The sequence below is a fragment of the Microchirus variegatus genome (genome assembly GCF_963457635.1).
Source record: "Microchirus variegatus genome assembly, chromosome: 23".
NCBI classification, from domain to species: Eukaryota; Metazoa; Chordata; class Actinopteri; order Pleuronectiformes; family Soleidae; genus Microchirus; species Microchirus variegatus.
This window is the reverse complement of record NC_139824.1, coordinates 9,026,753-9,044,645: the sequence shown is the minus strand read 5'-3', so window position 1 is coordinate 9,044,645 and position 17,893 is coordinate 9,026,753. Positions and strand designations below refer to the sequence as shown.

At 40.1% G+C, this 17,893-nt stretch overlaps 2 protein-coding genes across 2 annotated transcripts; both read right to left on the bottom strand.

Annotated features, from left to right (window-relative positions):
* Window positions 1-1,701: 1,701 nt before the first annotated feature.
* Window positions 1,702-7,294, bottom strand: myoz2b (myozenin 2b). Its single transcript, XM_083909729.1, has 7 exons — window positions 7,072-7,294; window positions 6,801-6,945; window positions 5,760-5,860; window positions 4,356-4,522; window positions 3,944-4,037; window positions 2,703-2,865; window positions 1,702-2,619 (listed from the first exon to the last, which is right to left on the bottom strand). Exons 3-7 carry the CDS (start codon window positions 5,839-5,841, stop codon window positions 2,394-2,396), a joined length of 732 nt encoding a protein of 243 aa, XP_083765855.1. The 5' UTR covers window positions 5,842-5,860; window positions 6,801-6,945; window positions 7,072-7,294; the 3' UTR covers window positions 1,702-2,393.
* A 4,019-nt stretch (window positions 7,295-11,313) lies between these two features.
* synpo2b (synaptopodin 2b) lies at window positions 11,314-17,676 on the bottom strand (the record flags this gene model as incomplete). Its single annotated transcript, XM_083909355.1, is given in 9 exon segments — window positions 11,314-14,955; window positions 14,959-15,170; window positions 15,173-15,256; window positions 15,991-16,105; window positions 16,107-16,183; window positions 16,186-16,214; window positions 16,216-16,273; window positions 16,276-16,406; window positions 17,669-17,676. Coding segments are annotated over 9 exon segments (2,682 nt in total). The 3' UTR covers window positions 11,314-12,987.
* Window positions 17,677-17,893: the final 217 nt, after the last annotated feature.

The following is a 17,893-nucleotide window of genomic DNA, read 5'->3' as shown; positions in this document are numbered from 1 at the left end:
GTGGGAGGACAAGTATTTTATCATTTGAAAGAAATGTAGATATCTTTGGATACATGTATATATCTTAATAGAGTAGATATATGAAAGTGCAAATTAAAAGTAAGCCATGTGATTTTACTCCCCCCTCTATAACAACTGTGACACTGGATTGGAGTAAATAACACAGCTATAATATAGTTTATAGCAATATATTGAGGTACATTTCAGATGGTGGGCGGACCCCTTCCAAATTAAATTCAGCTTAGGGCCCCATAAATGCTTGGGCTGGCCCTGGAGCTAGTAATAACAATGTAGCCACATAGTTCTGCCACATTATTATATAAGACAGTGTCTAGCATGAAAAACATTTTTTAATCCCTGTATGTGACTTCAAATGAACACTGATGTAACGTAGATTAACGAGATTAATGACAACTCACCCCATAAGAAGATAGAAGGTTAATAAGAGGTTCCTGGCATCATGTCGTCATCTCAGAAGTAATTATTATGTCTGTTCCTCGAGGTGTGCAGTTTTTCTCATGTCCTACTATCTTTCGGTCGCTAAATAATCCATCCGTTTGTTGTACATTAACTCTGGAATAAGTTTCCGACATGAAGTCTGCTAACTTTTATGCTAACGCGCTAGCATTACGGCCGCTAGCTTAAATGCTAATGCTAACGCGTCCACTCGCATAGCAGAAGTGAGGCCGGTCTCCCTTTGTTAAGAAATACAGCCACAATTAAAATATTCTGCGTTTTTCCTTGTCCATCTTCATTCAACGATGAACACACACAGAAGCTTCTGGAAGCACAGTGAGATGAGGAGCGGAAGGCGGAAGTGGCTGCATAATAATTAGCCATGTGTGACGCAGCTGATTGGCCGAAAAAACAACAAAAGCACCACCCTAATTCAAATTTAAAAGTTTATGGTTTTAACACCCACAATGCTGTCATTTGTAGCATGTAATGGCTTCTTCGAAACTTGCATACATTTAAAAATAAAAATAAAATAAATAAAAACTTTTTTCTTTGTTTACTTGGTTTGCGCTGGGCCGACTTGTTGCTATTTTGGTGGGTCACTATGGTGGGTCTCTATTGTGCAGATAGCTATACCAATACCTCATCTGTTACTTGCCTGCCTCGGTGTCACTGTGCATATCAGACTGCATGACACCGTCAGCAGTGCTGTGTTACAGATATTCTATGATCAGGCTGCTGACAGTTCAAATCGGGAAGTATTATGTTCTAATAAACTTAAAGCTGCTGCCAGTAATGTCTGTTTTTGGATCGCTTCCTGTCCGTTGCTGTTGTTAGCATTATCTTCCCCTCAGTAACTGTTCACACCTGCTAATATTGTTATACTGCAGTGTGTCAAGAAGCTCATACTGTCCACTATTACAACTGTTTTAAATTAATAATTAAAAAATACCTCGTGTCACTATCAAAACAGATGAAAACGAAATAGGAAAATCTGACTTGAAGCACTGATCTTATGCACTGCCATGAAGGCTATTCTGTGTCAGTGGTATGCAAATACTTTGCAGTACTGAGATTTTGGAGAAATGATAGACGTGAGTTATGTTTCCCACTGCCCTTGAATTCAATCCTTCCAGAACTGTCCCTCGGGAGCAGTGTGTGTGTGTGTGTGTGTGTGTGTGTGTGTGTGTGTGTGTGTGAACCACAGAAGAAAATAAAAATGACTAAATATAACCATTACAGCTTGTTCCAGTTTTAATTGTGTGCCAACAATAAATTATTTGCATTCTTTATTTACATTGTTTTCATTTTGAATTTCTATAAAAATTGCACTTTTGTTGTCAGTATCTATGGAAACATAGTATCTTGAATTTTGTATAGCGCGTTCATTTTGCTATTTACACGATGTTATTATTTCGAAGCAGCTTGTAGAGTTGGGCAAACAACTGAAAAACAAAAGCATGAAGCATTTTGTGTCCATTGCATGCTTTTCAGTCGTCATGGACTGTGTATTAAAATGGACGTAGTCTGCCGGTGGAAAAAACAAACAAACTCCCGTCTTGAAGCTTCGAGATTCACAAGTTGTCTGTAGCCATGATGATGCAACCAGGCTCCTATTGGACAATCAAACCCTTCTCTACTTTTCTCTAAATGGGAGGATCATTTTTGAATTCATGATCTATTACTGTACTTGCCTTGCCTACTCAAACAGACTTCTTTTTGCAACCTGTGCAGTCGCCCCCTGGTGGATAACTGTTAGTTCCATCTTACTTCCTGGGCCTCACCCCCTTAAACCAGAAGACTATGTCCATTTTTATGTACAGTCTATAATTTCAATCCAATATACTGGTAAGGAATTGCACTTGGGCTACTATTTAACTGATCTGTTGTCATTTTTGGCCAACATCCTGTTGCGTAACAGGTCTTCAGGTCGTCATCTACAGGTCGTCAGATTCTGGGACTAGGACAGGCTCCAGGATGATGGTGGGTAGGATCAGATGGGTGCCCTCTGATATCCATCCCTGGGCCGTCCTGTTGAAGGTGGGTCGTCTCATCCCTTGCTCCTGCAGCTCGGGGTATCTGGGTGGGTTCAGGTCGACCTCTGGCAGTTTGAATGTGATTGCTCTGGGAGCTCTGTCAAAGCCGCCATATGGAGTGGCGACCCTGCAATCGAAAACAAAGTGTGAATTCAGCCTTTTCGTTCTTGTACGACTTGTACGACTGACACTTGATCACAGGTTTCTCACCGGTTGAAAGACTTGTATTCAGGAAGCTCTGCTCTTGAGTCCAGTGCCGGCATTCTTAGTTTGAGGGTGTCAGCGAGGTCAGGGTCACTGAGGATCGCCTTCTCCCACGGAGAGTGATAGGACTTGTGCATAGTTGAGCTGCTTAACTTCTCTGCAGTCACATCTGTGAAGGAGGGAAATTGAATAAAAGCTGAATATATATATATATATATGTATATATATATATATATATATATAACATTATATATATATATATATATAATAACCACTCAGGTAAGATGTACACCATCATTTCTCTGTTTTGTTACCCGAGTGACTCATTGTTTTGTTTTTCAGAAGAAAGGGTTTTTCAAGGGTTATTGGTAACACTAATGGTTCCAGAACCATTTTGATCCAGAGGTCCCCTTTAAAACCCCTTTCCTGAATAAAGGATTTTACAAGGATTCTTGGTGGAACCCTCCAAAAATGGTTCTCCTATGAGGACAAGCCTTATATGGAGAACCTTATATGGTTCAACTTAGCACTTTTATTTCTAAGAGTGTAGAGAATAACTATAGCCTTTGTAATTTAGTCCCACTGTACGGTGTCCGGTTTCCTCTCACAATCCAAAAACATGCAGATTTGGGGATTAGGCAAATTGGACACTCTGAATTGAAATGAAAAACTAAAAGAAAAAAGAATCTAATCATATATTAAATACAATACTTGAATTTTAGGATGTAGAAGGAGGATTCTGTGTTCAAGTAGTCAGTGAAGCATTGTTCTGCCTGCTGGATTTAAAGCAGTCTAAGGATTTGAAGTGGATGGGATTATGAACGGAGACTGTCCTTTGAAAACACTTAACACACAGGCAGACTGAGTTGTCCATCATTACAATCTGAGCTCTTAAAATAGCACATAGTTCAAGCATGCACTCATGTAATGTGGCAATATAAGAGGACACCCTGCTTAATAATTAAAAAAAAAAAAATGAGAGCTCATTTAACTGTTCAAATAAAATAAAATAAAGTAATTCAAGTTAATAGGTCATCTTGGTTACAAAACATGGTATCGTGCTTATTTACCTTGCCTATTTATAAGACCAGCTGTTCCAACCGTGTGACAACAGATGCCATTATTATGACACTCTTACATAATCAGTTGGTCTTATTTGCTGCAGGGTGACATCATTTCAGGCGCACGCTATAATGTATATGTGCATTGTTAATGTCGCGTTTCAACAGCTTCAGCGTCACTATTACCTGAAACAGAGTTTTCTGCGTTAGCAGTGTTCCCACTGGTGGGCACCTCCACTTTAATTTCCACAGTATGTGTGTTCTCAGCTAATATGTCATTCTGCAACACAGAATAAAGACAGCACATAAAACTCAGGACTTCTGGACATATCTCATCGATAGCTCTTGACTATCACATGTTCAGATGTGTGTGTGCACTCACACACACACACACACGCACACCCACACATCGACATGCACTGATAAACTGGGAGCAGCCTCTTAACAAAGTGCAGCCTCTCAGCAGATCCGTCTGGAGGATGGAGACGGCACAAGGCACGTGTCTCTGTTATCATCCGTGTGTTGTACAACTTTTTTTTTAAAAGCACATATAGTTCCTGATAAATAAACACATGAAATGACGGGAAGGCACACTTACATTTAGCTGTGCGTTCGCCTCATTTTGGATGCTTTCAAATGTGTATTTGTCGGACCTTCTCTGGCGCATTTTAAAAAGTCGAGAGCCTCTGTTGGAAAGCAACGATAACTCCTCCAGCATGATGTCTTTGGGAGTGCTGAGCTTCTTCCCAAGATCCATGATGTCTCCTGTCAGGAGGACAAAAGGTGAGAAGGATGTGAAGATCACATTAATCAGTATCACTGATCTGGACTTCTTGGGCTAACAATTTCAAAACTGTACGTATTTACTTAGGTTAAGTCAATTAAAAATACCATATTGTTTTCAAATTTTCCATTTGTTTTAATGTTTTTAGTTTATTTAAAGGTGCATTATGTAATAAATCTAAAGCAGCTGGCCATAGTATCCTCCCAGAGACATAGAGAGTCAGGAATAATATTCATATAACATACTGAACAGTACAGCCAAAATATTTGCATTAAAAAATATTTTGCAGAAACCAATCATTACAGTCAGCCACCATAGCAGTCAGTAGAGTCTCAGCTGCCGAGCAACCATGGGTTGCCAGTTACGTCTGAGCTACAATGGCAGAGAAAACGAAACCTAAAAGAAATTGGTATTTTGAATTTGAGTGTAGTAACTGTTTTTGGCCACATTCTTACATATGCCGCTTTTTAGTTTTTCATTTACAGTTTATCTCCCAAATAAAATGGGTGTCACTATTAAAGAGTTGTGTTTACAAGTCATATAAGGTCACACGTCTTGTTTATTTCTGGTTCACTGATGATAATATAGATTTTTTGGCATTTATTTTGTAGTAGAAAGGCTTTAAGTACGACCAAACTGTCACAAACTACTATTTTGGAAGGGTTTGTTTTTACCCCCTGGGTCCCTGAGTGGATTAATCCGGCCCTGGTTTTAGAGTTGGAAAGATCAGGATAGTCAATATAAATACACACACGCGGAAATATCCCCTCATATAAGTTTGTCATCTGATCAGGATCCAGGGAGTTTCTATAAAAGGCATGAAATGGTGTCACAATTTATTTTTTATTTTTTTCCATTTTGTAACTCCTGTCATGGACAATGAGTTACCATTGTAGTGGAGAATTAGCAGTGGATACACGTGCGGTGCTCCCTTGTCCACTCGCAGTGACGGTATGTACCCCAGCTGTCACAAACCCTCACATTATCCAAACAGCTACACAGTTGGCCTTCAAAAACCTTCCTCCCCCCACTCACCCATAAATAGACATTTGAAAAGGACAACGACAAAGGATTTTCACCGTACAGTAAATCATCCTATTAAGCTTATTTATGGCAAGTGCTGGAGAGCAGCCCTGACATTTTGAACCCCAGGTCAGAATGGATATTCTCCATCCAGGAGTGTGTTTTGGCCGCAGAACCTCGGCTCTAACATCATACCCTTGGAACCGTGGACCTCTTGGCAAAGAGCCGCTGCACACCTCTTCCTCTCTCCGGCAGGCATTGTACAGAATTGTGACATTGTGGCTTTGGCAAAGGTTCTGAAACACAGACAGGACTCATACAGTAGTTGTTCTCAAACCATAAAGGAGGAGTTTGACTCCAAACACTGTGATCCCACTGAGCATCAGTGGTTAGTGTAAAGTCATCTTTCACCAGCTGTCACTTTCCTGTACTGTTGTCAACATCACAGAGAGAATATTGAAACGTTGACAAGGACAGAATACGACACTCAGGATAAAGAGTGACCCTTTTTTTTTTTGATTAGACATATCTATTGCTCTGATCTTTTGCATTACGTAACACACTAGTGCTGTGTATGATACGCGTAGTCGATAAAGTCGAATAAATCGGTCATGTCACCGTCATGTTTTAAATAATCTCAATTGTGGTTGTTGCATTCAACAGATTACAGTGCATTGCATAATCCCAAACCCCCACCACCACCATTGTGTTTGCAGATGTCGCACAAATGTAATTCTTAAATCTGGCTTTGCCACTGGACCAAATTTTTGGAGTATGTGAGCCGCTTCAAAGGTCAAGGTGAATGTTGTGTCCTATGTAGCCAGACACAAATAATGCAGTGTGATAAGTTTATTATTTTTCCTATAATATATTTTTGCTGTCAAGTGCAGTTGAGTATTTTTTTTTTTTTTAAATGTTAAACATGTTTCTAAGGTAATAAATATACTGGTGTACAGGTGTGTTATATTGTATGCTATAATTTAATCATATTATAGTGTTAAATTCTTATTGATATAAATTCCATGCAACGCTATATAATTCTAAATACAGAAAATGTATCAGCTAGTCTAGAAAATTTAGATAAGACAGTGTCTATTGTTGACATAAAATACAAATGTATGGCATATGTTTATTTTTATCACAATAGAGCGACTTTCCCCCCATATTCTAACATAATCCCAGTATAATTTAAATACACATATTTGCAAAATTCACCCAGACGAAGCTTCTCCATACCTGTGATGGTGTCTCTCAGTGTGTAACCTGTATCCTGGAAGAGGAGACACGGAGACTCAGGGGTCAACCTACAGTCTGTAGTGTGATCTTCCCTGATCTTCACAGTCGCTCACACTAAAGCCAAACTGCGAGTGTGTCTCTGTGTCTGTTGTGAATGGAATGCAGCTTACATCAATAGGCTAAATTTAACCTGCCAAACACTCAAAACCACTCTCAAACACCCTGGGACAGGGATAGCTCCCAAAGACAGGAGAGGATGGACAACACTCACATGCCCACTGATGTTCTTTGGGGGGTAAAGGCTTCCCTCCACACACCACGATTCTTCCCTTGTTTTTCAAAGTTTCAAAGTCGACACTCTTCTGCAGGTTTACGTAACCGCCGTGGCATCGCGCTCTCGAGTTGGAGTGGTGGCACAGCTGCTACTCGTGTGCTCCTCTCGCCAAACCGAGTGCTGGTGCTGTCATTGTGTGTGACTGCTGATGTCGGATAGTGAAATACAGATAAGTGGAGATGTGAAAGGAGAGTGTGGTTTCTTCGATAGAGAGCAGCAGATGCTTTTCAAGGGACTTTGGGGCAAATAGAGGCATGGGGCCCGAACATGGAACCAGATCGACCCCCTCCCAGCTCAATTGCATGGTGGTCAGCCAAAAAGGTTTTTTTTTTAATCCGGCAACATCAAGGTCATTGTCCTGGTAGCTAAACCCAGTGTCCCTCTACAGCAGGGTTTCTCACTCCTGGTCCTCAGGGGCCTCTGTCCTGACTTACATTTGTCCTGACTTACATTGAAAGATGTTGTTGTGAGATAACTTCCTGATTTTTCTCATATTAGGCTAAAGCTGTAGTACGTGACTTTTAAAATTAAACATTCAAACCATTGTCAAATGAGTTCAGACAATGCTGATTAAGCATTATTGCTCAACTCTCATTATGACTATCAAGATAATCAGGCTGCCTGGATTTATATTGATTTTATGGCTGTAGTATTGTCAAAAAATGTTCAATAGTGTTTTTTTTCTGCCCCTTTCCGCTACTTCTTCCAAGATAACTTTCACTTTCAATATCTGCCAGTTATTCAACCATTTAGGAATACGGTACTGAGAAGCTGATGTCACAACCGTGTGATGCGCTGGAGAATAGTGGCTGCGATTGGGCGGTTGTTCCATGGAAGTCCTGAGGGCGCAAAGCTCTATTTCTCTGCTTTCTGGTATCCATCCATCCATCTTCTACTGCTTTATCCTCCACATGAGTTTCACACGAGGTGCTGTGCCAATATCAGCCATAGGGCAAAAGGCGAAGTACAACCTGGACCAGGGTTTCTCCCTCCTGGTCCTGGGGAGCCACTGTCCATATAGTTTTTTAAATTTTATAATGGTCTAGGAGTTACGGTAAAGAAGTACGCATGCCAAATCCTGTATGTTGTCACTGTCCGCCTCCTATGCTGGAAACCGAGAAGCACACATGAAAGGTTTCCTCCCAGGCCTCATAGCCCTGACTAATGAGAAAACATTAATATTTTAGCAGTCTGAAATTAATTAAGCATAACATTCAACCACTAAAACATTTTTTTATGTTCAGGAATGCAAATAAATAACTATAATTTGACATCTTATTCAAGGAATAATGTAAAAAAAAAAGTGCATTTGAAAATTCAAGGATATATTTTACCAATGCTAATGTTAATTTAGGGCAGCTGTGGCTTTGGGTGGTGATAGAATACTTGTTAATTTGTTAAGCACTGATGCACAATGTTGCAGGACACAATGTCTCTTCTTCACATCAGTGTCTCTGTCACTCATTGCAGTTTCTGTTTTTACTTCCAGCAGTTTTTTTTCTTCAGTTTTTACATTGATATTGAGTTAGGCAGTGCTTTGGCGACAAATGTTACACACTGGAGTTTTAAAATATGCAATTGAATTACCAAATAATACAATATGATCATAGAATAGAGCAGGGATTCTCACTCCTGGTCTTGGTCAGCCTCTGTCTTGCATGTTTTGGGTGTTCCAACACACCAGGTTCAAATAAAAGGGTCGTTATCAGGCGTCAACAGAGCTTACTGACAAGCTGACCATTTGAATCAGGTGTGTTTGAGCAGGGAAACTATCTAAAACAGTGAGAAAATCCTGAACTAGATGGAAAACGTATTCATCTGCACGAAAAATTATTCATTAAAATACTCCCACAGCACAAAGTTAAAGTAAAAAAAAGGCTATAAAAATGCAAAGCATTTTCAGGACTTTTAATTTTTCAGTTGATGTTCAAAAAGTGCAAGAAATCCCAACATTTTGCTACATCACGCTCAATGTGACACTTCAAAATCACACTGCAATGATCAAAGGTGGGATTCTTCATGATTCTAATTATGCATGCAACAATTCTTCTTCTTAACCAAAAATCAACATAATAAAAAAGCTTGTTCACTTTTTACGGCAGAGCAGGAAAATAAAGAAATGAGGTGCATGTATTTGGCAGTAAATTCAAATGTCTACTTGTTTACTGTGTATATATTGATGCTGCTGAAAAACTATAAGATGACAAAATCACCAAGATCCATAAGGATCCATGACATAATTTTTAAAAAGACAAATTGTGAATAGTGGAAAAAAAAAACTATATTACAATTGTTTCTCACTTCCTATTCACAACCAATGCTAATTATGCTAATCCACAAAAGGTTTAATGTTTATTTGTAAAATCAGTAAAAAAAAAAAAAAAGCTAAAAAAAAAAACGATATAATATTGCCACGCCCCCTAAACACCACCATACTTAAATAAAATAGGAATCAACGCCAACTTCCTGTTAACTACGACACATTCACATCACTTCAGGTCACATAACACATGCCTTAAAATAAACCTCTGTCCTAAATCAGTCTTAACGACGACTGTGACACACTTGCTTCATTTCCTCATCAATGCTTGGCAGTATTTTTGTTCAGCAACTCAACCACCTTAATTAAGTTAAAGATAGTTAAGTCTCACCAAATATAAAATAGTAAGTTTTATAAAACCCAATCCTCTCATGATGTCATCTTCCTGAGCCCAATTAAATGTTGATCTTCACACTACAAACGTTTTATTTTAACATACATGTACTTCTATAAGTCTCTTTCTTTGGCGTGTATCTGATTGTGGTATATATATCGAGGTATTACATGTAGAGGGGAAAGTACTTTGCTGAATTGAAACCTGATCCCATGTATCCAACGCTGGCCCGACTGACAGACCTCAGGGGCTGGGCAGGTTTGAATGGAGGCCCACAGAAGGCCGGTTTCTTCGGTGGAAATGCTCTGCTCAAAGATGGTGCCTGAAAAGCAGGAGCTGCATAATAATGACTCTTACTGAGGGCTGCAGGATCAAGAGAAACCCTGCGCTTCCATTCATCTGGTGGCTCTGCCAGAGATCTGAGTTTCCCTGCAGCTCGGACACTGAACACAACAGATGACGGGAGGCCCTGGAACACAAACGCCTCGTCCACTGAGCCAGTGGTGCTCCTGGACGCTGCCTCCCACGGCGATGGTGGCTTGTGGATGTTTTCTGGAAAGGATGTTCGCCTCTGTGCAGGTAAAAATGATGCCTGGGTTCCAGATGCGGTCAATGGGGACGGATGTCCAGGTGAATCCAGCCGCCTGGGAAGACTGAAGGAGCGGCTTCGACTAAGTCCCTGAAAGAGCAAGAACATTTTTTGGGGTCTGGTGTGCGGACATTGCTGCCACCCTCTGGCTCCATGGAAGCCAGGGCAATATCTACAGTAATGCAATGTCCTGTTGTTTTTAAAATGTAAATGAAAAGTTTTAGTTAACAGTTAAGTGCAACTGACATTTTAATCAGATTATTTGGGCCAATTGAAAGATTTACTATGAGACCCATAAACATGGTAGGATTATACAGAATGCATAGATGGATGTGCTTGTACTGTATAATGAATGTACTTACCGGCTGTTAATCCAATACTGTGTCCATCCGAGATGTAAATCCACATTTATTGTATCTTCATATTTCCATATTTAAGTATCATTAAATTCAGCATAACAAGTTATTACGAGCTAATGTAGATATGTTTGATCCATTATTTACTGATAATTTTGTGACTTTGGTGAGTTTTCATTTAAAAAAAACTACCAAAAACAAGACAATACAATAATAAAAACTGATTTCTTATCAATAAATCATCATATAACAAAATATAAACCCTGTTTCAGTGTAGCACCATCCTACAAATGTCGAGGAAAGACCAAGATAACTGTTCCAAACATCTTTCAACAGACTGATGTCATCAAAAAACAATTACAAGTACTCGTGAACAAGCTAATAATGGAACTGATTATTGCAGAAAGTGCTGTGAATGGGAGCAAAGTACTGCGAGTGGAAGTGGAAGAAGGTGCAGGAGGAAACATGGGTGACTAAGAATAAGCAGTGATACAGAAGCTTTGGAACAAAGAAAAGGAACGTGTGAAACAGCAGAAGGAAAGAGAAATTTAATAGCACGACTGTGCAGAGTACAAGAAGTACAATCAACAGTGATACGTCACAAAGACAAACTAGACAGTTGTTCACTATTTTTCTCCTGATTTGCTATAGATGATGTGAATCAATAATATAAACGTCCACCCTCAGCGATATCCTGCTCGTGTTTTACATCGAGGATGAGAATATAGAATGTCTGATGACAGAGAAAGAACTGTCCATAAATGAAGATTGTGGAAAATACAGTAAACCCTGATGTCATAAGGGTTAATGATCACAACTAATGTTAATGCTTTTAGCTGTTGTGATTAAAGTTTGGAATGAGACTGAAGAAAATGCACCCAGAAAAGAACAGTTTCTCCCCAATCATACTAAAAAAAATAAAGATATAGTAGTAAGGGATACTATTCTTATCCAAGATGACAAATTTGTGTCAAGAAAATTTGGAGTTCAATATAAATTTGACAAATAAATGTTTTTTTTAATTACTGCTGCATAAACCATGCAATCAATTGAATTCCTTGGGAAAATAAAGATAAAACAAAAAACAAGTCACACGAGAGACCATCGTCGAACAAGTCTCTCCAAACACACATTATTGCACATGAAATAGCACTTCCTGAGAATCCCTCAACAATATTTAGTCTCACATTTACCGCCTTTAAGTACACACATAACCACCACTTGTAGGGGGATGTGCTTTCTAAGTTTTCTATATTTTTTATTTATTTTTGTTTGTATTCACCACCATGTTTTGAAGTTTGAATTGCAGTGGCTTCAACAACTTTTTTATACTAAGTACCACCTGAGAAAATATAGAGCCCTCAAAGTGACAACGCTATCACTAACGTTAAAATACAGAGGCGTAAACAGGCCGAGCAAAGTCAGCTATGGACTCTTGACACAAATAAAGATCATTTGCACTCTCATCATCCTCCTCTTCCTCACACATACTTCACACACTGGCACATCAAAATTAAATTAAGAAAGAGCGCGATAAGGTGACTCTAATAATGTTTTTTTGTTTGTTATTTGTTTCATTTTCTACGCAATTCCTTAGCTCCACTCCGATCACATACCCTTGTATATACAGTAGAACAGTATTTCTGATTTTCCTCCAAGTATCACCAGAGGAAGCTTGCATACCACTAGTGGTACACGTACCACAGTTTGAGAACCATGGCTGTAGTGCATAACATTTCAATATAAACTAATGTTCGTGAAGCAAGACAGCTTTAAAAATGTGCCAATGAATAGTTTCATAAGTAGGTTTTGGCATTCCATGAAGCAATCAAGCACCCCCTGAGCAGCTACCTGACTATGTGCCAATCGCAATTGCTGCTGTTTACTTCACCATGCAGCTCCAATTAAATTTCCTGGATGCAGAAGTAACGCTAGTTTAACAGCTATATAACTCATAGATTGCCCCTACTCACACTCGTAGACCACAGAGACTTAAAGAGCCCAAAGACTGATTTGGTAATTACTCAGAAATCTAAAGGGGGCGGTAGAGGTTCTGCACTGTCATTTTAATCCGATTTTTTGTACATTCAACAGCCTTCACATTCTTCCCTCACATTTCCAGCTAAATATATCCCTGCAGCTCCAGATTGTAAATCATTTTGGATGAGACTTCAACCAGATTAATAAGACATAAGATGCAAGCCATTTGCTGAAGTGCCTGTGCTCTTAGCGTTGACCATATACAGTGTTAGGACTAATGAAGAACAGCGACAGTCTTCCACTGTTTACCTATCGCTGCTGGCTTCTTTGCAGTAAACTTTGGACGAGGAGCCATTTGACGTACGCCTCGAGCAATAAGAGAAGCAGGGGAAAAAGCTGAAGCTATGCTGTTGCCAGTGAGTGACTGCTGGGACGATGCACTTGCAGGTTTGGCACTCGGTGCTTGCTTTTTACTAATGTGATGCACTGCAGGTGTGACAGTGTGCTTTTCATCCAAGTGCTTGTCAGTTGTGAGAGGCCGAGCCGATCTTGTTTTCTGGTGGGCAGAAGAGTTTGAGGAACTTACCAATCCAGGAGACGTATGGGGAGGTTCTTCCTTGGCCTGAACACTAATCTCAGATGATTTGTAGGGCGAATGAGAAGAAGCTGCTCTTTGTTTAAGGTTTTTAGTAACCTCAAACTTTGACAGAGGAGTTGGCTTGGGGCTGGGGCTTTTGGCATTTTCATCAAACTTGAACAGTGACAGGTCCAACTGATAAGGTTGATGTTTCATAATATCTAAGGGATTTAGATGCTTTGTGGGCACTTTAGGTTTTTCTTTGGTTATAGGCTTCATTTGGGAGCTTGTGGGAGGGGTTTGCCTGGCTGCTGAGGGGCTGTAGTGGGGAGAAAGACGGGGATTGTACAATAAAGTGGGAGGGGCACGGATATTGGAGGAATACCTCCAGGAGTTGGGGAGAGAGAAGGATGGGGACTGGGGTCTTGTTCTGTGAGCTTCCACTGTTTCAGCGTCAACAACAAACTTCTCCATGCGGGATTGTCTTTTGGCAAACAACTGGGCACCTTTTCCCACCATAGCTGATCCATCAACAGACTGATTAATGCCTCTCTCTGACACTTGAGCTTTTGGAGAATACTGTAGTGTTTTTGATGCATGGATGTATGCTTGTGGAGGGCAAGAAGCAACAGAATTCGGAACACTGTCTGGATTATTCCTTGACAGAGAAGGTGGGTAATGTGGTCGGTAAGTTGTGCTTGGGCTCTGTGTACTCACAGGGGATCGAGGCAGCTGCTGATTCCGGCTAATAGTGGTTGACTGAGGGTGAAGCTGAGAAGACGAGTTGACTGAAGCCAAGGCATTGGTGGGTGTCTGAAGTGTTGTTTGATTGGTTTGATCTGGTGCCCAACGGTTGGCCATCTGTTGAGACTGAACCCCATCTTGCTGCAGTAAGTAATGCTGACTGTGAGGCCCCCCGGAACTGTGAGACGGTTGTGACACCGGACTTCTTGGTGGAATAAGTGGCTCAACAGGGGGACTCCTCCTCACTGAAAGAGGACAGAATGGATTAATAGCAGGCTTTGGGGCAACTGGAGGGGGGTTCTTGAGTTTAGTTGATCTTGTTTGCATAAAGTTACAAGCTTCAGCTCCAAGACTAAAACAATCTTCCTCTGGCTCGTTATAAGACCTCCTTTCTCCTTTGTTATGAAGATAGGTATCTGATTCTTGTGCCCGCGCTAACACTTGTTTTCTGGCAGTTTTCCTTTTGGACTCTGGTAGGATGCCAGCCCTGATTGCTGGCACAGATATCCGCTCATCTCTTGAGGCTATGATGTCTCCAGTTGGGGACCAAACATGTGGATTTGTGTTTGTAGGCACATGTACTTTGTATTTTGGTTCGTTCCTCTTCATCACTGGAGTAACACTACCAGGTTTGACATGAGCAGTGCCATCTTGAAATCCTAGGAAGGGCTTTGCAGTTCTGTTCGGCACCAAGGGTCTTGACACATTGACTCGATAGTTCGCCTGATCAGCACGCATGTGCATTTGCTTTGTGTCATACATGTTCTGTCCTTCTGTACATCTGGGTCCTGTTGGTGCTTGCACAGGTAATCCTTTACTCTTCATTCCTTCATGATCTGCTACAATTTCATCCATCCGTATGCGACGTTGGACAAACATCAACACTCCCTTCCCTTTTGTTCCTGGCAGTACTTCCATTTCTCAAACACTTTCACAATTCATATGTAATTTCTGCTGCTGGTGATGAAGAGAATACTTCTCCTCTAACTCAGAATGACTCGATGCCACAAAGTTATAACCAGCTGATCTCACTTCTTCGGTTTCCTCCTCTATTTGGTCTTCGCTGTCAAGCTCATCACCAGTCCCATAACTCACAAGCGTGTACTTCTTGAACCTTTGGCTGTTTTTTTTTATGTTGGTGTTGGAAGCTGGGCAATTTGCTTACATTTAGACTTGGTCTCCTTTGCGATTCTTTCTGATTGTCTCTCCCTGGGACTGAGCCCTGGTGTAAAAGAGAGGGGCAAGGAAGATGAATACATAAATCTTACAAAAAATCTACAAACAAAAGCATTATATATATTTGCTAGCCAGTATTATTAATATCATTATTATTAGTCATTCAAAGCAAATACCCTAACATCAAGTTCAATTTTAAAGCTTCCCCTACTGCAAGTGCACTAATAAAAGCATCATATTTACTTACAGTGTGTGTGTGTGTGTGGTGCGGGGTATGAGGCAAGAAAGGTGAGGAGATCACTTTCCATTGCAGGCCAATCTTACGATTGGAAAAGGGATCGGGTGACAGGCAGAGGGGTGACACATGCTAGTGTCCGTCAAATTTGTTTCTCGCACTCTCATCATATGGTCATATTTTATTCTTATCCTGCTCTGACGTTGACAGAATACTCCCTGTAAGTCCACCTCTATTAGAACTCAGCATGAAAATAACCAGCACCCATTGTGCGTTGCATATGTTATAAGTAGTTCAAATTAAGTAATTTTGCTTGATAAACACCTCTTAAGAGTGCAGGCAGGGAAATATTATCTACAGTCTTTTTTTCAAGTAAATGTGCCTTGTGCTGCATATCAACTACATATCTATAACTGCACCATAAATTATCTACATTTACTTTTATTTTTTTTTAAATCACTACAGGCTACACAGTTGGCACTTCTAGCTCTGTCGATCTGCAATACAATGAACAGAAGGAAGGTAGAAGATAGATAAATACTTACATGTGTACCTTGGCTTGAGTCTGTCCTGTCTGCACAGATCTGTGTCAGACTCCAAGTTCTCTGCCTGCTCAGCACCCTCGTCTGAAGTTTCAAAGAAGACTGAGGCAGGAGGTGCTTTCACTACTCCCTCCTTCCTCTGGGAAGAGGTGGGTTGAATCTCCAGTCCCTGGCTCTTGCCTATTACTGGCTCCACTGTGGTCAGGGTCAAGGCCAGGGTCATGTCAGCCAAGAGAGGAGGAAGATGATGGGGAATGCATTCCTGACGTGTGGCCAGCATTGGGACTGAGTCAGCACATTCTTGGTGTGGGGACAGAGATACTGGTGAGGTTTGATTGTGTGGAGACTCTGTAATGGGCTGTCTTGATTCACTAAGGTAGAGGTCATTCTCTTCATGGTATGAAACGCCCGAAGATGTTCTGGGGACCCAAGTTTAGACTAAGACTCTGCCAAGGACTCAAATTTCTGGGCACCATCTGAACACGACCAGGGGACCAAGTTTTCATTGTTGTCTGGTCCCATTTCCAATACTGTTTCAGTGTCCAAAGAGTGTCAAAACTAAGATCCTCAAGAATAAAGTCATCTTCAAACCAGGAAACCATTCAATGTCTACCAATCATGAGTGCATTCATTGATTAGATTGGGAGATTTCAGCATTAGTGCACATGCTAACCTTTCAAACGACTTGAATCTTCCTACCCACAATAGGAAAAGCAGCTTTGCTTTGGAGGTTTTCATCAAGGCTGTCAACGCTCTAAATGGAATGGTATGTAATATCAGGGGAAAGCGGCATTCGCATCCAGGACTATAAACAAAACAATCGGGTGGCTGTTTTCCGAACACATGTTTATACAGCGAGTTCTCGTTCCCTCCACTGTTCTACATCTATCACTGCAGTTATTACCAGCACTGCAGCAGACGTCTGCATTTCCATTTATGAACTAAACCTGAGATTATTTATTTGATACGTGGTGTAAACACACCTCATTTCTAACCGCCCAACTTAAAGCCAGTGTTTATTTTGGTACTTTGGTACTCAACATCAGTGTTTAATTATTTATTTTCTTGAGCTATACTGGGATTTGATTTTCATCAAATACAAGAAGAAAGCAAAGAACAAATCATCAGTCTTCAACTGTTTGGAAAATGTCCCCTTTCACTCAATCACAGTACATTCCAACTTCATCCAGAGGGTGGTGCCATACTACATAAACATACATTTGTCCCTCAAACATTGGATATGTACTTAGCGGTCTAATGCAAGGCATAAACTAAATTTTTAGACAATAATATCTAAAACATATATATGGAATTGACAGACTGATCCATTCAAAATAGATTACAGGTTAAGATTTTAATGTATTGCAGTTTATTATGTATAACATCCAACTTAAGCATTTAATTGTTATATTGTTACAACTGCAATGGCCAAAAGACAGTAATTAGATGGAATTAAAAGATGGAATTTGATCAACTAAAATAGTGTACTAAAATAATGACTTATTATACTATACAATTTATAGTATAAGTCGTTATATTAGTACACTATTTTAGTAATTTAATTTAATTATAGGCTATAGTTGATTGCATAGCCATATAATCAACTTTAAGCTTAACTTACAAGACAGTGACATTTTTTCCTCTGATGGGTCTGTGAGCATGAATACTCTGAACTGATTACCTTGTCATGTTGTGTAATTTCAGGCGACACCATGACAATATGACCCTGACCACACAAAGTAAATATCCTGAAACTATTATATGGAAACTCTTCCGAGGTGATTTTTAAAGTAAAATGTTGTATTTCTACAGTGAAAATACTGCTAAATCACACTAACATACAATATGGCATTACCACTGTGAATTTGCAGTTAAATATATGTCATTAAACAGCATAAAACAGCAG